Source organism: Scyliorhinus canicula, chromosome 21 (genome assembly GCF_902713615.1).
Source record: "Scyliorhinus canicula chromosome 21, sScyCan1.1, whole genome shotgun sequence".
Classification (NCBI taxonomy): Eukaryota; Metazoa; Chordata; class Chondrichthyes; order Carcharhiniformes; family Scyliorhinidae; genus Scyliorhinus; species Scyliorhinus canicula.
In genome coordinates this window covers 63,975,028-64,002,451 of record NC_052166.1, presented here as the reverse complement: position 1 = coordinate 64,002,451, position 27,424 = coordinate 63,975,028, and the positions used below count along the sequence as shown (strand labels likewise).

At 50.0% G+C, this 27,424-nt stretch overlaps 1 protein-coding gene across 2 annotated transcripts in view; it reads right to left on the bottom strand.

The window, feature by feature from the left end:
* The window catches only part of LOC119955649 (collagen alpha-1(XXVII) chain B-like), a 605,839-nt gene that overhangs the window by 507,523 nt on the left and 70,892 nt on the right, over positions 1-27,424 (bottom strand). For both annotated transcript variants that reach the window (XM_038782071.1, XM_038782070.1), the window contains exon 3: positions 20,065-21,488. In XM_038782071.1, coding sequence (XP_038637999.1) covers positions 20,065-21,488 — 1,424 coding nt within the window. The remainder of the gene's footprint in view (positions 1-20,064; positions 21,489-27,424) is intronic.

Below are 27,424 nucleotides of genomic sequence, written 5' to 3'. Positions count from 1 at the left end.
TTAAGTCTCAGCTGTCACCAAACAATAGTGGTTTGGCTTGATGTTGATGCAATCTGAATAGGCCCCTTCACTGTACTTGGCTCAGGAACGCTCAAAGGATTAAAGACACAGAGAATTGTTGGGTCACTTTTCAACCCTGTTCTCTGATGTTTCGATCACTCCAATTTAGCACCTCAACAATCCAGACACTTAACATTTCTCTTGTAAGTTCTAATTAAGAAATGATTGTCATTGCAGTTTCTGAGAATCTCTGCTTTGATGCTGTGTGTCTCGGAGGATTGGTTCTTATCACTCGCCCTACATTTGTCTCGAGTTTTGGACACATAATATTCAACAGAATATTTCAGGGGCTCCATGCTCCGCGCCAGCTCACCCTGCATTGCATTGGGGCAGAATGTGTCTCCCACTGGGTAATCAACTCACTCCCCAAAGCCTGTTATAGAATCATAGAATCCCTACAGTGCAGAAGGAGGCCATTCAGCCCATCAGGTCTTCACTGACCCGCTGAAGGAGCACCCTACCTAGGCCCACTCCCCCGCCCCATCCCCGTAACCCCCAGCTAACCTTTGTTCACTAAGGGGCAATTTATCATGGCCAATCCACCTAGCCTGGACATCTTTGGACTGTGGGAGGAAACCGGAGCACCCGGAGGAAACCCACGCAGACACGGGGAGAACGTGCAGACTCCGCACAGACAGTGACCGGAGGCCGGAATTGAACACGAGACCCTGGCGCTGTGAGGCAGCAGTGCTAACCGCTGTGCCACCCTGCCGAAGGAGCAAGGCAGCCCAGAGCCAGGCAAGCCTGGGGGTCTTGGGCAGGGAGGGGGTTTGGTCAATTTAGGGAAGGGGGTGGGGCGATGCATTTAGTGGAGCAAGCAGGTAGGAGGAAAGGGGGAACTATCTTAGGATCAGGGCTACGATTGGACGCCGATATGAAAGAGTCCGAGGACAGTACAGCCCCTTCTGTCCCACCCTTTGAAAAAGTTTCTGTTTAAAAAGTAGCCTGCATGCACAATGCAGCCTGCACTGTTTGCGCCATGGTTCCTGCTAACAGATGCTGCCATTCCCTCGGGGATCTGGCTCCACACCCACATCTGGACAACCAACTTTCACGTTGAAACTCTCGGCCCACGGCAGCGGAGACCCGACACGAATCTGAGTGGGTCAGCGCGTCGCTCGGCCAAATGGAAGAAAATCAGCTTCTGGCTCGAACAGACCCGAACAAATCCGTGCAGATCAAATCCAGCGCAAAGACGTCGCAATTCGATGGAGAAACTGACCCAGATAAATACAGCACCCAGAGCCTTCCACCCCAAAGAGAGAGAAACAGATGGTGTTTTATATCTCTGGCAATGTTTATTTCCCTTTTTTCCTCCCGTGCAATGATTAAAAACCCAAATTCCTTTATCCTTCAATGTTTCTGAAATAGAAACTGTTCGAAAGTGCACCAGTAAATTTATGACTGTTCTTTGAATTTTGAGAGTCAATTGGAAAGAGCAGACAAGTTCCCAGGTGGAGTACAAAAACAATCAGAAACTAGAACTGCCCAAGGCAACAGAGGCAGATCGGAAGACAGAAAACGCACTCGGAGCCAAAGAAGGAGATATTAGCCGGAGTGTCCGAAAACCCTGGTCAAGCGGATGGGTTTACAGGAGGGGCGTAACGCAGGAATTGTCGGAATACTGTTCACTGTATACTAATACATGTGACAAGATGTGCAGGTTAGGTGGATTGGCCATGATCAGAGATGATCAGAGGGTTAGATAGGGTGGACAGTGAGAGCCTTTTTCCTCGGGTGGTGATGCAGAGCACGAGGGGACGTAGCTTTAAATTGAGGGGAGATAGATATAGGACAGATGTCAGAGGTAGGTTTTTTACTCCGAGAGAGTAGTAGGGGCGTGGAATGCCCTGCCTGCAACAGTAGTTGACTCGCCAACACTAAGGGCATTCAAATGGTCATTGGATAAACATATGGATGATAAGGGAATAGTGTAGATGGGCTTTCGAGTGGTTTCACAGGTCGGTGCAACATTGAGGGCCGAAGGGCCTGTACTGCGCTGTAATGTTCTATGATAATAAATCAAATCAACTCGTGCCCCTCCCCCATCTGTTCCCCATTTCCCTGCCAATCTTTCCGCTCGTGACCCAATTGTTCCTTTTCTATTGAACCTGTCTCCGTCACGCTCCCAGGCAGTGCTGTGACGAAAGGCTCTTCCTCGTCTCGCCCTTGCTCCTTTCGCCAGCTGTCTTAAATCTGTGTCATCTGATTCTCAATTCTGCCATCACCGGGTCAGATTCTCTCTATCTAACCTGCCTAGACCCCATGTGATTTTGAAAACCTCTGCCAAATCTGCTCTCAGTACAGAACAGTCCTAACCTCTCCAATCTGTCGCCGCAATTGAAGTTGCTCATTCCTGGAGCCATTCTTGTGAATCCTTTTTGCACTGTCTTGAATGTCTTCACATCATTTCTAAAGTGCGGTGCTCAGAACTGGCTATAATACTCCGGTTTAACATAACTTCCTTACTTTTGTGCTCCATGCCCCCATTGTTGAAGCCCAGGATGCTTTATTAACCCCTCTCAATCTATCCTACTACCTTCAATGATTTAGACACAAATATCCCCAGGTCCACCTGCTCCTGCATCCCCTCTAGAATTGTAGCCTTTCTTTTATATTGTTTCTCTGCATTCGTCCTTCCAAAACGAATCACTTCACTTTTATCTGCATTAAATTACATCTGCCACTTGTCCACCCATTCCACCAATCCGTCTATGTCTTTTTAAGGTTCTGAACTATCCCCCCTCATGGTTCACAATCCTTCCAAATATTAGATTATGTGCCAACTTTGAAAATTATAGCCTGTGCACCAAGGTCTAGGTCATTAATATACGTTGGAGAGAGATAGGGGTCCGAACAGTAATCTCTGGGGAAACTTCACTACAAATCATCCTCCAACCCGGCACATAACCATTCACTATTACTCTTTGTTTCCTGCCATTCAGCCAATTTTGTAATTGTGTTCCTACTACCCCAATTATTCCACAAGCTCTAACATTTCTCACAAGTCTGTTGTGCGCCACTTTAACCACATGCCTTTTGGAGGTCTCAGTATACCACATTGCCAACATTACCCTCATCAACCCTCTCTCTATTACCAAAAAACATGAGTTGCAAATCCTTAACAAATCCATGCCGGCTTTTCTTAATTAACCCACCTTTGCCCAAGTAAGTGACTGGTAATCTTTTCCCAAATTATGAGAAACGCTTCCTCACTTTCAAGGTTAGAATAGCTGGTCTGTAGTTGCTGGGCTTAACGTTAGACCCTTTTTTTGAACACTAATGTTACATTTGCAATTCTCCCCTCCTCTGGCATCAGCCGGGTCTAAGGAATATTAGAAAATAGTGGCCAGTGCTTCTGCAGTTCCTCTCTCCTTTCCTTTAGTATCCTTGGATGTATCTACCTGCCGCTTTATCAATTTTAAGTACACACAGCCTATCCAGTTCCTCCTCCTTATCAATTTCAAATTTTGTTAAGCAAACAAAGGCAGCTTTAAGGGATTTATATTTGTGTTGCAAAACTTTCAGAATTGTTTTAGGTGTGTTTAATTTAACGTTTCCATGGCTGGATGGGCTGAATTTATAGTTAGATTCATGCTGGACAAAGGTGTTTGCATGTGCGGGGGTTGGTTAAGTACCAATTGGGTTTCTATTGTGCTTAGAGAGGGTTACAGTGTGAAAAATAAATAAAAGGCACAAGCATGTAGGTGTTGCTTAGCCACTGGAGGTCTTTGTAAGGTAAAAAGATTTGAAGTTTTAGTTTAGGTCATTTGAAAGCAGTCGGAGCCAGGTCACTGAGGAGTGAGCAACTCTCAACCCTGCGAGGAGAAGCTGGACAGGATTGCAAAGGTGCAAGCTTCCTGAAGTCCACGTTACAGCCCAGGTAACCAGCGAATTGGGACAGATAGAGGGCGCAATTCTCCCATCAGGAGACTAAGTCCCGACGCCGGAGTGAAAACCGGAGTGTTTCCCTCCGTCATCGGAGGCCTCTCCCAGCTCCCTATTCACCCGCCCCCGGGGGACTAGAAACGCTGGCGCGTCATTTACACACGCCGGGCCTTGGCACCACGAAAAAGCGGTGCCGCGTAAATAACGGGGCCGGTGCCGCATAAATGACGTCACCCACGCACGCGCAGGTTGGCCGGCGCCAACCCGCGCATGCGCGGTTGCCGTCCTCCCCGCGGCCGCCCCGCAAGAAGATGTCGGATGGATCTTGCGGGGCGGCGGAGGAAAGGAGGTCCTCCTTCAGAGAGGCTGGCCCGCCGATCAGAGGGCACCGATCGCGGGCCAGACCCCTTTTGAGGCCCCCCTCCCCCTCCCACAAGCCGCCCCCCACCCCCCAGCATTCCTGTGCTGTTCCCGCCGGCAGCGACCAGGTGTGGACGGCGCCGGCGGAAACCTGTCGTGTTGGGCAGGCCGCTCGGCCCATCCGGGCCGGAGAATTGCCGCTTGCCCGTTACAAACGGCGAGCAGCGATTCTCCCAGCGGCCAGCCGTGAATCTCGCCGTGCCGGTTTAGGGGGGGTGGCCGGAGCGGCGTGGCGGGACTCGCTCTGCGCCCTGCCGATTCTCCCACCCGGCGTGGGGGGGGGGGAAGAATTCCGCCCAGAATGTCTATGAAGTCTGGAGTTAAGTGAACAAAGACCAAGGTATTGCTCAGAAGAATTCAAGGAAGAGTAAACAAGACATCCTGCGTTAAAAAGACAATCACAGGAACTATAATTAAAGTGGGACAGCAAGCTTCAGAGGTTATTGGAATGCTTGATATAATTTTAATACTGTCTGGGAATTGAAAGAAATTGTGAGCAGTTTGCACACCTGTTAAAACAAAGAAATCCCGGACTGGATCCACTTTTGAAATTGGAGTGGAAGTGTTGTTTGTCATTTGTAAAACCTGGACTGGATTTCAGAATGCAAATCGCCAAGGGAAAATATTATTGTGAAAGAAGATTTTAAAGCATATTTTTGGGAGCGGAGTTTGAAAACTCCCATGTGACGACCAGGGAATAAAGGCGTGTGGCATCATAATCCAATTTTTCAAGTTTAATAAATACTTTTTCTTGTTCTTAAAACTAATTAGTGGTTCTGTGACTGCTCCTCCACGTTTTTAGAAAGAAAAGGAAAAGTTATAGGGCGGGATTCTCCATCCTGCCAGCACGGTTTCTCTGGAGCGGTGCGCTCCTCCCCCGCCAGCACCGGGATTGTCCATTCGCACTGCCGGCCAACGGGGTTTCTCATTGTGGCCACCCCCATGCCGTCGGGAAACCCGCGGGCGTGGGTGCGCTCCGGCGAAGTGGAGGATCCCGCTGACGGTCTTCTGAGGATTCCGTTCTGGGATCTACCCGTCCAGTTACAACATCAACTGGGACCGTAACTCAAATGCCTGAACTACCTTCTCTTTCACCCACACCTCGGCAGCATCTTCCTCCAAGGTAACAACCAGGTGGAAAGCCTCTCCATTGTGGCGAAAATTCCAGAAACGCCGGAAAATTCTATGTCCTGCCCCGATCCCAGCATTTCCCATCATTGAGGGGGCAAGACCGGAGTTTAGCTGGGGTTCACGCATGCATGATTTCATGAGGCAGCTGTATAGTTAAATGACCAGCTGCCCAGTGAAGTGGGATTTTGGAAGAACAGGATGTGGAATCTGGAGCATGCAGATTAGAACAGGTGACAGGAGGTCTGAACTTAGTGGGTGCATTTGGAGAGCTAAGGTACCCCTTTGCAGAGGTAAAGTACCCCTTTGAATAGGGACCTGGATGCCTTGGGAGAGGCAAGGCACCCTTTAGGATTGTTAAACGTGAACACGATTATGCCCCTTTTACAGTCAAGCTGCCAACGAGCTGTCTAGCTTTCATACCTATCCAGGAAGTGACAAAGCTGTCAAACCTGTCAAAGCTATCCAGGGAATGTCAAAGCTGTCAAGGAACTGTCCACTGCATGGAGGGGATAAGGATTGGCATGGGTTGACGCTAATTTGGCATCTCGGTATGGGCCAATGGGGTAGGTAGAGGGGAATTAAGTTGGCATAGGGGCTAGGAGGGCCATGGGGGGATGGGTGGGGGCACGAATTGGCTTAGAGTGGCACAGATCAATATGGATAGGGCACAGGAAGGGTTGAGGGGCTGGAGAGATTTAAAAATATATATTTGTGATCATTCCGCCTCCTCAGCCGCCACATTAATTCTGGGGTCACCCGACCCAACTCCCGAATCAAAGTTACTGAAATAACACCTTCTGTGATGGGTCTGCCGATGCTGAGAGCTGTTACTGATCTTGGAGAACTTTGCAATGTAGCATGGTGTTGACCAGTGGATGTTTCTATGTTAAGTTTGGAGTTTGTTTAGCTCAGTTGGCTGGACGACTGGTTAATGATACGAAGCTGGGGCCGGCAGCATGGGTTCAAACCCCGTGCCAGCTGAGGTTATTCATGAAGACCCCATCTTCTCAAACTTGCCCTTTGCCTGAAGTGTGGTGACCCCCGAGTTAAATCACCACCAGTCAGCTCACCACGTAAAAGGGGAAAGCAGCCTATGGCTATCTGGGACTATGGTAACGTTATCTTCAGCTCAATGGGCTAGACAGCTGGTTTGTAATGCAGAACAAGGCCAGCAGCGCAGGTTCAATTACCCGAACAGACGCCGGAATGTGGCGACTAGGGGCTTTTCACAGGAACTTCATATTTGTGACAATGAAAGATTATTATTATTATTATTATTATTATTAAGTGGGGCAGCATGGTGGCCTAGTGGTTAGCACAACCGCCTCACGGCGCTGAGGTCCCAGGTTCGATCCCGGCTCTGGGTCACTGTCCGTGTGGAGTTTGCACATTCTCCCCGTGTCTGCGTGGGTTTCGCCCCCACAACCCAAAAATGTGCAGAGTAGGTGGATTGGCCACGCTAAATTGCCCCTTAATTGGAAAAAATAATTGGGTAATCTAAATTTAAAAAAAAAAAAAAAAAAAATTATTATTAAGTAATATTCGTTGCGGATTTGGTTAAATCCTGGTAGCTCACCTTTTAAAAAAATGTTTTTGTAAATCAGGTTAGTATCTTGTGTGAGGGAAAACTCCAAGTAACTTGTTTCAAAGTTTTGTGCTGGTGCCATTTAACATCAGATCCATTTCAGCATTATTATTATTAGTATTATTATTCAAACCGCTTCTTTTCTGCCAGGAGCAAAATTTTCCGCAAGTTTTTATTGTTCCTGCCACAATATAACTTCTGAATGTTATGTAAAACAAAAAAAAGCTGCAAACTAATTCCTTGCAGGCCCTGTAAATCCGCCTTGTGTCTTTCTTCCGTGATGGGTTTGAACTTTATGGATATGAAATTCCGTGCATGTGGAGTGGGGGAATCAGAAGAAAAGATGCTGGGCAGAATTAACCGCTGATAGTCACAAGATCCTGAGTGAGCCAAAGTGGTAGAGCGTCACTTTAACCAATCATTGAATGTTTAAGGTCGCTGTGGATGGGACGGTGGATGAAAAGTTAAATGGTTGCCTTGTCCTGGATGGCGTTGAGCACGAGTGCCGTTGGAACTGCACTCCGATCATGCAGCAAGTATTGCATCGCATTCCCTGACTTGTGTGGGCGGGGAGGTGAGTTACTGTCCACATGGTTCCCAGCCTCTGACCTGCATCTATAGCCACAGTATGGCTGGCCCAGCTCCTACAAATAAAATGGCATATAAATGTATCGGCCGTCCCTTCACCGTCACTGGGTCAAGAGCCTGGAACCCCCTCCCTAACAGCACTGTGGGTGTACCTACACCACCCGGACTGCAGCGGGTTCAACAAGGCAGCTCACCACCACCTGCTCAAAGGCAATCGTGGACGGGCAATTAATTCTGGTCTGGCCACCCTATCTCCATGAATGAAGAAATAATGGAAGAAACTCAAGTGCGGCGGCACGGCGGCCCAGTGGCTAGCACTGCTGCCTCACAGCGCTAGGGACCCGGGTTCAATTCCGGCCTCGGGTGACTGTCCGTGTGGAGTCTGCACGTTCTCCCCATGTCTGCGTGGGTTTCCTCCGGGTGCTCCGGTTTCCTCCCACAGTCCAAAGATGTGCCGGTTAGGTGGATTGGCCATGATGAACTGCCCCTTAGTGTCCAGGGGCATGCAGGCTGCCAGGATAGATAGGGTGGGCTGGGTAGTTGACCTGGATAGAGTGCTCCGTCGGTGAGTTGGTGAAGACTCAAATGGGCCGAATGGCCTCCTTCTGCACTGGAGGAATTCTATGGATCTATGAGGTGGTTGTTGTCACATTCGCTGCTTACTTACCTGGATACAGTTTGAGCTATATGTCAAATTGGATGGTAAATAAATGGTAACGGTAATGGTAGCTGTAGGGGTAAATGAGATGGAGAGGAGCAAAACTAAACATTTTAAGGACTGATTTGCGGCATTAAATAACCAATTAACCATTTGAAACCGTGAAGTGAAGGTATTGCCTGGCGCACAATTAGCTTTGACTTAAAGAAATCCAGAGAAGTTAGTCATTTGAGAGTTGAAATGGGAAAGAGAAACGAGCCATCGCTCAATTGATTTGGGGATAAAATGTGACAGACTGCACCCAGGAGGACACCTGGAGGCTTGTGAGAGCGATTCTAATAGATACTGAGAGCCATTAAACTAAACGGGGACACTACAGAGCCCGTGTAGAAATACAGGAGTCAATAGTCGGGTCCCCTCAGCTGAAGCGACACTTTGCGAGTAGGACGGGCAAGTGAAATGAAATGAAAAATGAAAATCGCTTATTGTCACGAGTAGGCTTCAAATGAAGTTACTGTGGAAAGCCCCTAGTCGCCACATTCCGGCGCCTGTTCGGGGAAGCTGGTACGGGAAAGGTCCATTGACCTTCGGGTGGGAATGTCCGGTCCCAGAGCCGAGTCTTCAATGAGGAATGGTGGAATGAGCAGATCAGATCATAAGGACGAGCATCCAGTAAGATAGGGAAATGATTCTGAATTTGTTCGCGGGGAATAAATTCAACCTGTGCCGTCTTACAATGCAAATGCGAACCCAGCCCAACGCATCACACAAGTTCGCCACCCTCCCATTGATTCTGTCGGCACCTCCCGCTGACTCGGGAAAGCAGACAGCATTGTCAGAGACCCCTCCCACCCAGGCTTTGCCCTCTTCCAGATCCTTCCATTAGGCAGAAGATAATGAAGTCTAAAGACTCGCACAGCCAGACATAGTAACAGCCTTGTTCCCCACAGCTACTAGACTCCTCAACGACTCCCCCTCGGACTGATCTGTTCCCTGTAAGACACTATTCACGATGCCCTATGCTGCTCTTGCTCATGTATTTGCTTTGTTTGGCCCTTGCTCCGCACTGTAACCAATTGCTTATTTGTCGATGTACTTTGTTGATTATTCTTTTTGTCTACTGTGTACGTACTGTGTACATTCCCTCGGCCGCAGAAAAATACCTTTCTCCGTACTTCGGCACATGTGATAATAAATCAATGAATCAATCCAAATGTGAATGGAAGACATGCCCAAGATGGCAGGCCTGGAGTTGATCTGCACTGTAGGGATTCAATGATCTATGACTGAGATTGGTCCCCCAGGCATCATTCAGCATTAGATCAGCTGTCTGTGGACAACCTTCATGTTCTCAGAACATCCCAAAAGGTGTTTGCGGTCAATTAATTGTTTACATAATGTAGTCACTGTTGTTTTTAAGCAAATGCAACAGCCAACTTACATACAGAAAAGGTCGCCAAAAACAGTGAGAGATTTTTGGCTGTGGGCTGAGTGTTGGCCAGTATACCGGGGGGAACCTACCCTCTTTTTCTTCAACTGCTACCATCTAACACTCATCAGCCGATAGTCCCGGAGCTTAACATCTCATCTGCGGGACACACGTTAGACAAGTCCCTCCATGCTGCCATAAAGTTTTTACCCAGAATTATGCGGCAGGTTGAACCTGTAACCTTCTTCCTCAGAGACATGGAGCCACACTCTCCGATTCTCAGGCGGATGGTCCGTGGCTTTTTACGTGGGAAATATTGGCGCCGCCGCCTCATCGATGCTGCGACCGGTGAGAGGCCAGCAGCTGCACCGTGCAGAACGCCCGGTCTCCACAAAATAAACGGCTGGAGAACGGCCGGGTCCATGGCCGCGCATGCGCACGGCGGTGACCTGCAGCAGTCGAGCCTAAAACATGGCGCCGGCCAAGTGCGGTCCCGACCTGCCAGATAGTGCCTCTCTGACCACCCCCTCCCCGAGCAGTCCCCCCCAGCCCTCGCAAAAGCCCCCCCCCCCCCCCCCCCCCGGCTAGCAGGACGCCTCCCGCCCGATTGCGGCGGCGCTGGACGCAGTCCGCAGCCGCCACACTGGTTTCCCGCACGGCTGGGACCACACGTCCAACGCACCGTCGTGAACCTGGCCCATCGGGGGCGGAGCAACGGGGGAGGGTCTTCTGGTGACGCGTTGAGGCCGTCCCAACGGTGTGCGCCGCGATGCTTCCATTTCGGAGGGGGCGGAGCATGCGAAACCTGTGTAATACAGGCGCCACCCCCGATTCCGTCCTAAAAAGGGATTCTCCGCCCGATCGGCGATTGCGAAACCGCTTTCTCACACTGGCAGACGAGCCACGTGGGTGGGTGGCTACGACACAACATTATTCAATGTGAACGCCTCAGATGGAATCAGGGCGAAGAAAAGGCTGAGCTTCGGAACATTAGCCAAGGATGCGCCTGGTGTAGAAATCAGCCATCCTTCACGAAAACGACGTGGGGCTGAAGCAGAGCCAGGAAATGCCCCAGGAATTGAGCAGAGGGAAAACTAAACGGCTGATTCATAGAAAAATATTTGAAAAGCCGGTTGGAGGGGGTAGTAAATATTGGGCTCGGCACAAGATAATTCAGAAGCAAGCTTTGAAAAAAAAAAAAGAGGGGATGGGATGCCAAGGAAAGCTGGAAAGCGATACAGCAGTGAAACGCGCCAGAGAAATTCTTTCAATACTCAAACCAACAGAAGAGCAGAGTAAAATTTTAAACCCGAAGTGACACATGAGGATGAACTGAGAAAATATTTGCAATGCCGCATGACTTTTTCTTAAAGCTATTTAACTGGAAAAGGCACTTAAAAATAGACCATTGACCAAGACAAAAATGTGGCGCACTTTGACAAGAGTGTAGCACACTGTCTAGTTAGACCGAAAATCAGAGACTCACAAGATAATCCTTTTGAAGGAACCTTTCGAATGCAGAGGACGTTCAAACAGATGGAGGAATTGGCAAATGTAATTCCCACATTTAAGTATGTTGGCCCAATTACACCTGGCAATGACAGACCCACCAGTAATAATAATCATAATCTTTATTAGTGTCGCAAGTGGGCTTACATTAACACTGCAATGAAGTTACTGTGAAAAGCCCCTAGTCGCCACATTCCGGCGCCTGTTCGGGTACACAGAGGGAGAATTCAGAATGTCCAATTCACCTAACAAGCACGTCTTTCGGGACTTGTGGGAGGAAACCGGAGCACCCGGAGGAAATCCACGCGTGGAGAACTCCGCACAGACACTGACCCAAGCCGGGAATCGAATCTTGGACCCTGGGGCTGCGAAGCAACAGTGCTAACCACCGTGCTACCGTGCAGAATGTCAAGGCCTTGGAGAGGGTGCAGAGGAGACTTGCGAGGATGGTGCCAGGGATGAGGAATGTAGTCACGCCGGGAGACTGATGAAGGTGCGACTGCTCTCCTCGAGAGCAGAATGTTGCTGGGCAGCAAAAACAAAAAAATACTGGAAAACCTCTGCAGGCCAGGCAGCATGTGTGGCGAGAAGCAGCGTTAACGTTTCAGGTCGATAACCTTCACCTCTTCAAGGTAGGCAGTCTTGGAAGAGAGCACAGTACACCGGGCCATAGGGCTCAGGAACACAAACAGGCCAATTTGCCTCTTTCAGCTTCCTCCGCCATTCAAGAAGATCTTGGCCAATTGGGCTGTGGCCTCAACTCCACTTACCTCTCTGCCCCCATAACCTTTGACTTCCTTGTCTATCAAACAACTGTCAAACTCAGCCTTGAATATATTCAATTATCCAGGCACCACTGCTCTCTCTCTCACAACTGCCTAAAATAGCCTAGCAAACCACTCAGTTCAAGGGCGATTAGGGATGGTCAATAAATGCTGGCCCAGCCAGCGACGCTCAGATCTACTGAACGAATCAATAAAAACCCGAGGGGGTGCTGCATTGATGGACATCCTGGGGTCACAATAATTTTTTATAATGTGATGTGTTGTGATATGCATGTACACATCAATGCACATAGATGTCTATCAGTCCACATAGTTATCGGAACAACCTCCGACCAGCAGGTGGCGTCAGAGATCTAACACGTGACTCAAGACACCCGCCAATTGGTAGTAAGTCGGACAAGGAGATAGTCGCACCGAGAGTAGTTCCAGGAGAATTCACTGAATTCATTAAGTAGCCATCGTCTGTGTTATAGTTCGTTGTTTATCGTTTCCACGTGTGTTAAAACCACTATGTGTTCTGTGCACATCCCTACAACGGTTACATGACAGAAGACGACAGGATGGAGAAAAGAAACCATTGGCATTACTTGCGATATTTTAACAACTGCGTGCCCGGTGGGATTACAATGTTCAAAGGCTCCAGGAGCTCACTTTCACTGCATTGGAGAACGAGAGAGGAATTCACTAGAGTGAATTTTTGGAGCACAGCTCCCTCATCAGGTGAGTCGCCTGATGAAGGAGCTACGCTCCGAAGGCTAGTGATTCGAAACAAATCTGTTGGACTTTAACCTGGTGTGATAAGACCTCTTACTCTGCTCACCCCAGTCCAACGCCAGCATCTCCACATCATGGTGGATGTAGCCAACTGAGATCATACCTATTGCAGAGGTGGAACAGCTGCTTTTGGGCAAGTGTATACAGCCCTATGATGAGTCAATCTGTGGTTTATCTTTAAGACTGTTCTCACCCACCTCAGACAGGCCACTTCTATTATTATTCTGCATCGTGATCATGCATTATGTCATTTAATAGAGGTCAAATTCGGAACAATTTCAGTTCAAATACAGCAGTTCCGAAACTGTGGCGCGTGATCCTCGACGGGGTCACAGGGATAGCTTTTGGTTTTGCGAGCTGCCCCTCCTTCGGCAGTAATGGGGAGAACATTACCCAGTGAGAGGCTCTGGTGGGGTAGCTCGGGATCCACTAAATCAATGCTGCTAAACTGCAATTGGCAGTGAGCCCACGGAGCTCTTTCATATCAAAGCATAGCTGGGCCCGGGGTGTATACGTCCAGTCAGAGGGCGGCAACTGTTACGCAGTAACTGACATGTCAGGCGTGCAGGGGGAACAAAAACAGACAGTCATGAGGCTGACCCAGGAGGGTGAGTGGTGGCTTCAAACCTTGCTGTGTTTTGACTTATGTTTGCATGTTGTATCGCTTATTTACCCCAGGCCAGCGACTCTGCTACACAGGCATTGTGCACTGGACCAAAAGTGGGGGCAAATGAGGGGCAGGGGAAGAGGAGTTGAATAGAGAATGTGCCTGTGTTTGCACATGTGTATATATGGTTTAGCTCATTAGGGGATGGTTTAGCTCACTGGGCTAAATCGCTGGCTTTTAAAGCAGACCAAGCAGGCCAGCAGCACGGTTCAATTCCCGTACCAGCCTCCCCGGACAGGCGCTGGAATGTGGCGACTAGGGGCTTTTCACAGTAACTTCATTGAAGCCTACTTGTGACAATAAGCGATTTTCATTTCATTTCATATATGTGTGTGTGTCTGTGTGCTCGCACATGTGTGTGTGAGTATGTGTGTGCGGGCAGATGTGTGTATGTAGGTGTGCGCGTGTGCATAGATGTTTGTGCGTGTGGGTGTGCAAGTCATAGTGTAATGAACTCGAATTGGCTTTATTGGTTGGCCAATTGGAGTATGAGCTCCCTCAAAGATAGCTCATTGAGGAGGCCCATATACTCACCTGTGTAGGCTTTGTGAGCCAGTCTTGAGTTGACTGGACTGCTAGCAGCACTGTTTGTAGCTGCTCCTGTAATATCGATATTGTAAATAAATATTGGTGTGGTGACGGAACTCCTGCCTCCCGTGGATTACTACACAGAGCATCATAAGATTTACAGTGCAGGAGGCCATTCGGCCCATCGGGTTTGCACCGGCCTTGGAAAGGGTAACCTACCTAAGCCCACGTCTCCACCCTATCGCTGTAACCCAGTAACCCCGCCTAACCTTTTTGGACACTAAGGGGCAATTTAACACGGTCAATCCACCTAACCTGCACATCTTTGGACCGTGGGAGGAAACCGGAGCACCGGGAGGAAACCCACGCAGACATGGTGTGAACGTGGAGACTCCACATAGACATATGTGTGTGCATGCATGTGCGTATGGCTGCGTGTGCACATGTGTGTGGATGAGTGTGTGTGTGTGCACATGTGCGTGAGTGTGTGTTTAGATGTGCATGTGTGTGGATGTGCATGTGTGTGCGGATCTGTGTGTGTGTGCGCGCCTGTGTGTGAGTGTGTGCTTAGATGCGTATGTGTGTTGATGTGCGGGTGTGTGCATGTGTGTGTGTGTTTAGATGTGTGTGTGTGGATGTGCATGTGTGCGCACGTGTGTGAGCGTGTGTTTAGATGCATGTGTGTGTGACAGGGAGAACTCACGGAGTTCTTCACTGAGTCTTCTGTCACTTGGCTGAAACCTTTATTATACATAAACTAACATTTACAGAAAGCACTTTAAAAAGGCAGATTTTCATTTTTATACGATGTATTAGATGTTGGCCTGGAATATGCAAACTTTAATAATTCTGGACTGAATTTTACCATGCTGCTTTATTGCTAAGTTGTTTTTGCTAGCATCTGGGGTCATGTTAATTTTTATGTGTTAAAATGAGGTCACTTTGGAAAAGAGTTTGTGAAACATTGCTTCAGTATAAATATTCTGCAATTCTGCTTGCAAGAAAATGAATTAGAACAGCACCCGCTCATCACGTTTCAGAATCAACTGGGTGGGTAAAAACTGCTTTTGGCAACAGGTTGCTGAGCGAAGAAAGAAATTTGCATTTATATAGCAACTGTCACACCCACTGGACGTCTCAAAGTGTTTTTTAGCCACTGAAGTGCTGTTACTGTTGTAATATAGGGAACAAGACAGTTAATTTGTGCACAGAAACCTCCCACGAACAGCAACGTGACAATGGCCAACTAATCCATTTTAGCGATGTTATTGGGGGTAAGTAGTGGTCAGGGCACTAGGGAGACCTCCCCAGCTCGTCCTCAGTGAAACAGCGCAAGGAATCTTTTTTCCTTTGTACATTCATGGGATACTGGTTGGAGCAGCATTTATTGCCCCTGGACGGAGTGGCTTGCTCAGACATTTCAGGGGGCTTTTTTTAGGAGTCAGCCACGAGCGGCACGGTAGCACAGTGGTTAGCACTGTCGCTTCACAGCTCCAGGGTCCCAGGTTCAATTCCCAGCTTGGGTCACTGTCTGTGCGCACCCTTTATAAGCCCACGTCTCCACCCCACCCCCGTAACCCCGCCATTTTGGACACTTAAGGGCAATTTATCACGGCTAATCCACCTAACCTGCACATCTTTGGACTGTGGGAGGAAACCGGAGCACCCGGAGGAAATCCACGCAGACACAGGGAGAGCGTGCAGACTCCGCACAGTCACCCGAAGCCGGAATCAAACCTGGGATCCTGGAGTTGTGAGGCACCAGTGCTAACCACCGTGCCACCCCTAAAGCTAGTCTCAGTAGTGATGACATAGAACCTACAGTGCAGAAGGAGGCCATTCGGCCCATCGACTCTGCACCGACCCACTTAAGCCCTCACTTCCACCCTATCCCCGTAACCCAATAACCCCTCCTATCCTTTTTTTTGGGGCACTAAGGGCAATTTATCATGGCCAATCCACCTAACCCGCACGTCTTTGGAATGTGGGAGGAAAGCGGAGCACCCGGAGGAAACCCAGGCAGGCACAGGGAGAACGTGCAGACTCCGCACAGACAGTGACCCAGCGGGGAATCGAACCTGGGACCCTGGTACTGTGAAGCCACAGTGCTATCCACTTGTGCTACCGTGCTGCCCAATGGCAATTATCATCAATTGTCGTTAAAACCCATCATTAGGGAAGGAAATCTGCCGCCCTTACCCGGTCTGACCTAAGTGTGACTCCAGACCCACGGCATTGTGGTTAATTCTTGACTGCCTCAGTTCAAGCGCGAGGCAAAGACTCGGGTCTTGCCAGTGATATCAATACCGCCCCGTGAAAGTAGAAAGAAAACCTTGGCACGGACTTGCCACGGAAATATAGGGCGAGATCTTCCGCCTGTTCACGCCTTCCAGTCACAGTGAGGGCGGGCCCCCGCTGCAGAATGCTCGGCGATGCGGGGTGGATTCAATGGGAAATTCCACGGAAAGCGCGGGGCGGGGAGGGGTGTGCAGAAGACCCTGCCGCTGACCAACCGCTGTCGCCTCCCACCTCCCATCGCTGCGAAACACGCCACGGGGAGGCCAGACAATCTCAACCATAAATACAATTACGGCCGCCTCGTGCCAGTTCATTCTTCTCATATTATGTACTGCGGAACAACTGATTACATTTATACGGCATCGCAGTTTACAGCTGAGTCCTATTCGGCAGTTGAAATAACATGGGACAACACAGATAAGATCAAACAGTGCCGTAAACTTCCACAATTTAATCCCAAGTCACAGGTTCGAAGACAGATCTACGAAGGCCGGGAACAGTCACATGCACCTAACCGGATTGGTAACCCTTGGAGAGGTTAAGAAGTCTGCACTGGGGTTAAGTGGCTGGGAGCTAGTGACCCTGCCCAAGTATCATCAGAGGAAACAATTACACCGAGTGTATTTTCAGCTGACAGAATGGCATCTCTGGCAATCCAATAAATTCGAACGCGAGGCTTCTCCGAAAGGCAGACCAAAAAAGTTCCACATGTTCCAAACTCGGAAAATGCTACTGTACCGTCAAGGCAGGCAAGTCCAATTCAGCTCTTGTAAAGTTAGACTTTTCTTTAACATGAAATGAAAATCGCTTATTGTCACGAGTAGGATTCAGTGAAGTTACTGCGAAAAGCCCCTAGTCGCCACATTCCGGCGCCTGTCCGGGGAGGCTGGCGTGACACGTTTATCGTTGTTGATGCTTTGTCAGTTAGATTGTTGAGGTTTAGAGTTCCTCCAGTGCAGAAGGAGGCCATTCGGCCCATTGCTTCTGCAGCTCTGAAAGAGCACCCTGATCTAGGCCCACTACTCCGCCCTATCCCCGTGACCCCACCCAATCTACACATCCTGGGACGCCATGGGGCAGTTTGGCACGGCCAATCCACCTAACCGGCACATCTTTGGACTGTGGGAGGAAACCGGAGCACCTGGAGGAAACCCCACGCGGACACGGGGAGAAAGGGCAAACTCCGCACAGACAGTGACCCAAGGTCAGAATTGAACCCGGGTCCTTGGTGCTGTGAGGCAGCCGTGCTAACCACTGTGCCACCCGTGTTAATGCCATGTCAATTATATTAAAGTTCAGAGTAACAGGTGATGGACATTAATTGTTGTTGAGCACCTGTAAATAGGGGAAGTTAAGTAACCTTTGAAACTTCGATTTATTTTGTCATGGTTCCCCGCACCCTCTGTTTTTAATGATTTCTTGTTTAATTTATTGATTTTTTTGCTTCATTAAAGGAGTATGAATGGGGCTCTCCTTTGATGTTTTAAATCTTGTTACAGTGCCTCACCAGGGGCTGTCCAGACGGCCCTGTGGCATAGTGATGGTGCTCTGACCACTGGGCAAGGAGCTCCGGGTTCACGTCCAATTCCTGGACGTGTTGGCCATGACAGACGGGTTCAAAGCGGTTCAATGGGCTGATAATCAGCTCGGAAATCCTTCCACCGCTTCCCCAATGGGTAAAAACCACTCTGGGTGCGAAGGATAAGCTAACAACAGCCAGGGTGTGTCACCCCTTCATTGGCTCTATTGTCTTACTGATCATTTGTTCTGTTTATTGTTCTTCAAAAGAGCATATAAATAGGGGGAGCCATCGACAGGTCCAGGCAATGGGTGGCCAAAGGGACCATCTGACCCGACTGACTGCCCTCTCCCCTGGGCTGGTGAGCAGGGAGAGGGAGCGCACAGTATCCGCCTGTGTGCTTGATGCCTTCTGTGGTGGGCACTGCGGGAGCTGGAGTTGAGGACTCTGGGTCTCTACTCGCTGGAGTTTAGAAGGATGAGGGGGGATCTTATTGCAAGGCCTGGATGGAGAGGATGTTTCCACTTGTAAGAAAAACCAGAACCAGAGGGCACAATCTCGGACTATAAAGGGATGGTCCTTTAAAACAGAGTGGAAGAGGAATCTCTTCAGCCAGAGGGTGGTGAATCTGTGGAACTCTTTGCCGCAGAAGGCTGTGGAGGCCAAATCACTGTGTGTCTTTAAAGCAGAGATGGATAGGTTCTTGGTTAATAAGGGGATCGGGGGTTCTGGGGAGAAGGCAGGAGAATGGGAATCAGAAAAATATCAGCCATGATTGAATGGTGGAGCAGACTCGATGGGCCGAGTGGCCTAATACTGCTTCCATCTCGTAAGGTCTTATGGGTACCACGTCACCCCCAGAAATGATGCTTCGATTTGATTTTGTAAGTTTATTTTCAAAATGTTGATTTTCTCTTGTTCCAGTGCCCCACCAAGGGCTGTCAACCCCCATCGTTGGTTCATTTTTGATTATTGATTTTAATTCAAAAGAGAACACGAATCAGGGATTCATGGGACTGAATACAGAGAACATACAGTGCAGAAGGAGGCCATTCGGCCCATCGACTCTGCACCGAACCACTTAAGCCCTCACTTCCATCCTATCCCGTAACCCAATAACCCGCTCCTAACCTTTTTGGTCACTAAGGGCAATTTAACACGGCCAATCCACCTAACCTGCACATCTTTGGACTGTGTGAGGAAACCGGAGCACCCGGAAGGAAACCCACGCAGACACGGGGGGAACGTGCAGACTCCGCACAGACAGTGACCCAAGCCGGGAATCGAACCTGGGACCCTGGTGCTGTGAAGCCACAGTGCTGTCCACTTGTGCTACTGTGCTGCCCACAAATAGTCAAATGACACCATCGGCTCAGGTGGGAACTGAACCGGGGGACACCAGAGCAGTACAGTAGGTCTTTGGAGGATTAGTTCAGTGACAGTACCACGACACAACCATCTCCTTATGGGAGGAGAGCTGCAAAGAAACGCTCTGTGGCTGAGTTTTGGCTTCAACAACCAGCTTGGATCTGATTAACAACTTTTGATGGCATGTTTTCAGCTGGTCAGAGGAAACGGGTCTCCAACTGAAAAGATTCTCAAAAAAACAGTTATAAGTTTTGGTTTAATTTAGCTTCTTATTAATGACCTGCTGGCTGTCTATTTTGGTTTTACACTTGGTAGTTGTATTTCCAGCTGCAGGCTGGCACATTGCCTACGTGTTCAGTTGTAATTTATGTTTTGTGAGTCAAGATCATAGAATTTACAGTGCAGAAGGAGGCCATTCAGCCCATCGAGTCTGCCCCGGCTCTTGGAAAGAGCACCCTACCCAAGGTCAACACCTCCACCCTATCCCCATAACCCAGTAACCCCACCCGAACACTAAGGGCAATTTTGGACACTAAGGGCAATTTATCCTGGCCAATCCACCTAACCTGCACATCTTTGGACTGTGGGAGGAAACCGGAGCACCCGGAGGAAACCCACGCACACGGGGATGATGTGCAGACTCCGCACAGACAGTGACCCAAGCTGGAATCGAACCTGGGACCCTGGAGCTGTGAAGCGATTGTGCTATCCACAATGCTACCGTGCTGCCCCTGTCAAATAAGAGTGTGACAGATGCTTGGTGTATGATGCTCGAGGAGAGATGCAGGTTGTTCAGAAGACAACAACGTACGCGAGACTTACGCTCCATAAATACAGTGCAGATAAAAGAGTCTTACCCTGGGTCCCGGGTCCCCTTTGATGCCGAGATGTCCTTGAAGCATTGGATCAATGGTAAAACTTTCCATCCCAAAGGTCTGGTATCCATCTGTGGCGGCCGGTGTTACAGATATAACGCTGTAGGTATGTCTGGAGTACGATGGGGTTGGTGTTGGCTTGGGCTCAGATTCCTTTGCTGCTGGCTGTTTGGTCTGCCCTTGCGGCAGCTTTCCCCCAATTTGGGCGGAGGTTGGTTTCTGGGTCACGGGCCGACTCTTGGTGGGTTGGGCATCCAGTTTCTTTCTCGCTGGCTTGGTCGACGTTGGGCTTGCTGTCACAGTTCCAGTTGCTTTAGTTTGCTTCTGGCTGGTGGGCTGTGTCGTGTTGCCCGCAGGGCCTTGGCTGATCTGTCCTCGCTGTCTGGATAACTTTGAGCCACCCTTTTCCACGGACTGAGCCGGAGCCGTGTGAGGGAGCGCCGTAGGAAGGGCTGCGGCCGGGAGTTTGACATGCGGAGGGAGCTGGAGGAATTCAGTGCTTGGGATTAGTGTTGAAGTTGCCAGCTTTAGGTGGGGGGTGGCAGCTCTCTGGTGATGTATTGGCAGCACGGTGGGCAGAGTCGAGGTACCAAAAGGCGAGCGTCTATTGGTCTGGGTGTTGGGGTTTGGCATCGTTTGAGCCACTATGCCCATTAAAGCTGCACTGGCTTTGTAGTTGGCGTCCTGCCAGGCCCTCCTATGCAATGTAAATGGGGAAGGAGAGATGGTAGAGGAATTGGGAGAAGGTGGTAAGAGAGGAAGAAGTGGGAGCAGGTTCGGCCTGTAGATATCTGCCAGCCGACACTGTTTTTTAATGTATTTGCAATAATTGTGAGCTGCCTTTGCAGATGGATAAATATCAAATTGACAGATGGCTCCTTCAAACTGTACGGAGTGTTGGTCCAATTTTCCCAAGAGGAAGATGCCTTCGGGGTCTAAGGAATCTTCTTTCTTGAAATGCAAATTTACATTAGTGCGATTCTTCCCACAAGAAGTATATAGGGTAACCTTTCGGCTCCTGATGTTGATGGCCATGTGGTGCCATTGTCCATCGTGGACATCGTAATCAAAATATACAGACTGCTTGTGTCCGAGGTACACAATGATTTTGCCTGGTATAAACTGCACGCCGAGCTGCAGCTTTTTCCTCTTACTTCGAACAGTGAATAAAAAAGCATTGTTAATGCGATGTGAGCAGAGGCTCAGAACTATGGCGAGGTTGGTGCCGTACGAGGCAGGAATGAGGGCTGCCACGGGCGTCTTGATGCGAGCTCTCTGTGTGAGGATGACGCCCGATTTAAATGGGATGACCCCCTGAGGAACCGAGTGGGTCGTGGCGGAAGATGGCGAAGACAGTGTTTGTGCTTTTTTTCCAATAAGGCCCAGCCTTTGGAGAATGTCCACATCTGAAAGATAAAAGGAGTGAATTTAAGCATCAAATCTATGCAGCTTTTTTCCCCCTCCCCACCGCTTAATCCTGCAGGTCATTATTCCGCAGACTGGTTAAGCTCAGATGATGTCACATTTCTCTGCAAATCAACTCTCTCATTGGCAATTCTTTTGCTGATCTTATCAGACTGTAGAGTTCATAAAGTAGCCAGAACATTGCTATATTAAGCACCAAGCGCCAATAATAGTTTTCAGTACAAATTGGTTGAAATAACCGTTTCCCCAAGGAACGTCGCTCACTTAATTTTGGTTAAATTGTTCCTTCCAAGGTCGAGTATTCTCTGCCCAGATTTGCTTTTGAGGCGTCCGGCGGTCATGAAAAATATGAGGCAAACTATTGGGGTGGCATGGTAGCACAGTGGTTAGCACTCTTGCGTCACAGCGGCTGGGTCCCAGGTTCGATTCCCGGCTTGGGTCACTGTCTGTGCGGCGTCTGCACGTTCTCCCCGTGTCTGCGTGGGTTTCCTCCGGGTGTTCCGGTTTCCTCCCACTAGTCCCGAAAGACGTGCTTGTTAGGTGAATTGGACATTCTGAATTCTCCCTCTGTGTACCCGAACAGGTGCCGGAATGTGGCGACTAGGGGCTTTTCACAGTAAATTCATTGCAGTGTTAATGTTAGCCCACTTGTGACACTAATAAAGATTATTATTATTATAAACGCAAGCCTCATTCTTTTTTTGCTTATATATGATGGATCTCTGGGGTCTAATCTTAAATCTTGGCAGGGCCTGCCTCAAACCTAACCCTGGAACAGCCTCATAACTCACTGTTTGTGTGTGTCTGTGTGTGTGCATGAAGATGTTTCTCCTGCTCTCTCATGTAAATCTCTCACCTTTAATCATGTGCTTCTGGCTCCCCTTCAAAGATCCCTTGTCTAAATAACAAAGAAGCTAAAGAGATTCCCCGTTCTATTCAGATTTCTTTTGAAAAATTCAGACAACTTGTCATGGCCACAAGAGCAAAGAAACAGCGCAGGAACAGGCCCTTCGGCCCTCCAAACCCGTGCCGACCATGCTGTCCGTCTAAACTAAAATCTTCTATACTTTCTGGGTCTGTATCCCTCTATTCCCATCCTATTCATGTATTTGTCAAGATGCCCCTTAAATGTCACTATCGTCCCTGCTTCCACCGCCTCCTCCGGCAGCGAGTTCCAGGCACCCACTACCCTCTGTGTAAAATACCTGCTCCATACATCTCCTCTAAACCTTTCCCCTCGCACCTTAAACCTATGCCCCCTAGTAATTGACCCCTCTACCCTGGGAAAAAGCCTCTGACTATCCACTCTGTCTATGCCCCTCATAATTTTGTAGACCTCTATCAGGTCGCCCCTCAACCTCTGTCGTTCCAGTGAGAACAAACCGAGTTTATTCAACCGCTCCTCATAGCTAATGCCCTCTATACCAGGCAGCATCCTGGTAAATCTCTTCTGCACCCTCTCTGAAGCCTCCACATCAACTGAGTGTATTCAACCGCTCCTCATAGCTAAAGGTCCTGTGACGCTGAGGAAATCCGTACCTTCGTTGGTGTTGTCCGCTTTTTAAACAAACAATAATGATCAAGTTTCACCTCCTATTTCGTTTTCCTATTTATTTTGGCCGTTTAAAAAAATAAAGGTGGAATGTGAGGAAAAGTTGCTTTGGGCTGGAGCATCAGAGACAGCTGATTAGTTTGAAACACTGTTGGAAGTTAACCATTCCTCGAGGTAAATGGTGTAATGGAGCCGAAAGAATGAGCTACAGGAGGGAAATAAAACCCTGGCTGTGCTGCACATTAAACATTGAATCCATTCCAGACTGGCTTTGATCCAATGCGCGCAACGGGGGGGGGGGGGGGGAGACCTGCCCCAGAATCTTCGTTGCTGGATCAACCCTTGGTTGAGCCGTGATTTTCCTCGAGCACCGATTTACGACGGTTCAGTGGATTCGTCGCTCACGTAGAATAGAATCCCAACAGTGCAGAAGGAGGCCATTCGGCCCATCAAGTCTGCACCGACCGTCTGAAAGAGCACCCTAAACCTAGGCCCAATCCCCCACCCTATCCTTGTAACCTCACCTAGGGGCAATTTAGCACATCCAATGCACCTAACCCGCGCATCTTTGGACTGTGGGAGGAATCCCATGCAGACGCGGGGAGAATGTGTGGACTCAGCACAGGCAGCCGCCCGAGGTGGGAATCAAACTCATGTCCCTGGCGCTGTGAGGCAGCGGTGCTAACCGCTGTGCAACCTTGCTGACCCTCCTTTTCCTTCGTTGAAAACGGCGCCGGGTTTCGGTATGATGGAGCTGAATACCCGTGTAAAATAAACTCTTAACCTGAATCAGCGGGTCACCATTGTTATGAATCGTTTCAGCCCAGAGTGGCTTTGCTTACCAAAGCCAAGCTGGTGTTACTTCCCATGTGGAACTATCTCCCTCGAATACTGTTTCCATCCTTGCCTGCTGCCCTGGCAGGTTTCCATCAAGTACTTAATTCTGTCTTGAATGCACGATTCACTCAGCTTTGCATCTCCTCTGTAATCTTTCCGTGCTAATCCTAAATCCATGCTCCCGGATTCAGGGAGGAGTAGGAATAATTTTCCACACTTCAGTCATAAATCCAGTCACAATTTTCAACACTTCAAATAAATTGCCCCTTAATCCTATCAGCTCCAACATATACACCCTTCACTGTCAGGTTTTAGAATAAGAACATAGAATTCATAGAATTTACAGTGCAGAAGGAGGCCATTCAGCCCATCGAGTCTGCACCGGCCCTTGGAAAGAGCACCCTACTTAAGTCCCACGCCTCCACCCCATCCCGTTTATCCCCATAACCCAACCCATATTTTTTGGACACTAAGGGCAATTTATCATGGCCAACTCATCTAACCTGCACGTCTTTGGACTTGTGGGAGGAAACCGGAGCACCCGGAGGAAACCCACACAGACATGGGGAGAACGCGCAGACTCCGCAGAGACAGTGACCCAAGCCGGGAACCGAACCTGGGACCCTGGAATGTGAAGCAACAGAGCTGACCACTGCGCTACCGTGCTGCCCTTGAGAGACATAAGAGACAGGAGCAGTCGACCATTCTGCCTGCGAGACTGGTAAACAGGACAATTACGGCTGAACTCCACGCCCCATATCCTTTCATTCCCCGACAGCCCAAACCTCTGTCCATCTCAGCCTTACGTAGATTCAACAATCGCACCGCCACATCCTCCTGGGGCAGAGAAAAGATTTGAAACCCTCCGCGGGAAGAAATCTCCCCTTTCGGTCCTAAATGATCATCCCCTCACCTTGAACCTATGCCCCTTTGTTCTAAATTGCCCAACCAGGGGAAACAACCGGGCGATTCTCCAATGTGGAGCCCAGGTGTTTGCGCTGTTATGAACACCGTCGCGTTTCATGACGTCACGAAACGGGCACGGGGACGGCCGATTCCGGACCTCACTGGGTGCCAGCAACGGCGCTGGAGCGGTTCACGCCGCTCCAGCCTCCTTTCCCGGCGCCGCACCAACCCGCGCATGCGCAGTCGGGCCGCGCCATCCTGTGCATGCGCGGGGGACTTCTTTAGCACGCCGGCCCCGACTCAACATGGCGTCGGTGTTCAGGGGCCGGCCGCGCATGAGAGCAGGCTCGGGGGGGGGGGGAGGGGAGAGGCTGGCCCGCCGATCGGTGGACCCCGATCGTGGGCCAGACCCCATCGGAGGCCCCCCCTGGTAAAGGAGCCCCCTCTCCACAGGCCCGACCGTTCGCGCAGAGTTCCTGCCGGCAGCGACCAGACTCTGTTGTATCCGCGTGGTCGCCCAGCCCAACCGGGCCGGAGAATCGGCGGCTCTGCCGATTCCAGCAGCCCGCGTTCGGTGCCGCGCCAAACGCGCCAGCGCAAATGGCGCCGATTCTCCGCACCCCGGAGAATCGCGCGCCGACGTCGGGGCGCCGTGGCACTGTTCCGCCGATTCTCCGACCCGGCGCAGGGCTCGGAGAATCGCCCCCACCATCTCAGTATCTACCCAGTCGAGCACCTTGAATGTGATCACCTTTCATTTTTCTGAAAGGGAGTGTCACAGAATCGTTGCGGGGGCAGAAGGAGGCCATTCGGCCCATCGCCTCTGCACCAGCTCTCCAAATGAGCATCGTGGCTCCCTGCCACCCCCACTTCCTTCTCCCCGTACCACTGCACATTTGTTTCTGTTCAAATAATCATCAACGCCCTCTTGAATGCCTCGATTGAACCTGCCTCCACCACATGTCTTTTCTCACATCACATTTACTTCTTTTGAAAATCTCCTTCAATCTGTGCCCCCTCGTCCTTGACCCTTTCTCAGCGGACACAGTTTATTCCCCATCTATGAAGCCTCCTTCCGATCTTGGACACCTCCAGCAAATCTCACCCTTAGCCTTCTTCTCTCCAAGGAGAACAGTCCCAAACTCTCCAATCCATCCTCGTGACTGATTCCATGGAAACATTCTGCTGCTCTCTCTCCAATGCATTCACATCCTTCCAATAGTGTGGCGCTCAGAACTCTACTCAACTTTCTGGCTGAGGTCTGGCTGAGGCTGACGACCCTGCGCGCAGAGTTCTCGCCGGCTGCGAGCAGGTGTGAACGGCGCCTGCGGGACTCTGCCGTTTCCGCGCGGCCACTCAGCCCATCAAGGCTGGAGAATCGGCGGCCCGGCCGCGGACAGCGGCCCACGACCGGCGCCGCGACAAACCCGGCGGCTCATCGGAGAATCGGCTGGCGGAGCCGTGGGAAAAAATGGTGCGAACGGCGATTCTCCCACACGGCGCGGCATGGGAGAATCGCGCCCGATGTCTGCTGGTTCTAGAAACAGTTTGGGTGGGATTCCCCGTTGCTCGATGCCGATATCGTAATCGGCAATCAGGTGGAGAATCCCTTCCGATGCCCAAACCGGGGGCGGCGCCTATTTGCCGACGGTTTTCGATTCTCCGCTGCCTCCAAAATGGTGTTGTATCGTCGCGCGCCGCACGTTGTTGGAACAGCGTTGGCGTGTCACCAGAAGGCCCTCCCCCTATGCTCCACCCCCGATGGGCTGAGTTCCCGACTGTGTCCAGTGCCACCAGGTGGCTGGGAAGCCGTGCTGTTGGCTGGGGGGTGGGGGTGGGGGGGGGGGGGGGGGGGGGGGGGAGCTGGTCGCTGTGCACATGCGCGGCCACTAGCCCGGCCATTCTACGGCAGATTTTGGCGCGGGAGCCGGGGGTTTTACCCAGCGCTGCTGCTAGCCCCTCACCGGTCCCAGGAACGGTGAAGGTTCGGGCCACTTTACGAGTTGTAAAACGCCACAGTTCCCATGCCAGCGCCAGCGCTTAACCGCAAAACCGGAGACTCCGACCCTTTATCGTTATCTACCCTATCCTTTCCTGTTAATATTTTGAAGATTTTAATCAATCACCGCTTAAACTTCTAAATTCTAGAGAAAACAGGCCTAATTGGGATGATCTCTCTTCACAACTCAACCCCTGAAGTCCGGTATCATTTTTGGTCAATGGTAAACCGAGGTAGCCATTCCCTCCACAGCCAAACCTGAGCTGTGGTCACAGTGACTCCAAGTGGGGTCGAACCAGGGTTTTATAAAGCTGCAGCATAACTTCGGCATCCTTATAAACAAACCCTTTTGATATAAAGGCCAGCATTCCATTCGCCTTCTTGATTACTTTCTGCACTTGTTTGTAGCATTTTAAAGATCTATGTCCCTGAACCCCAGGTTTCTTGGGACGTCCAATGAATTTAGCTTCATACCAGCAACCCGATCTATTCCTTTTTGGTTAATGTTGAAATCCATCTACCACAGTTCTTCCCATTCGCCTAGTCTATTTATATCCCTTTGTAATTTTTGCTGTCATCTACACTGTCTACAAAGATCTAACTTTGTGTTTTCAGCAGATTTG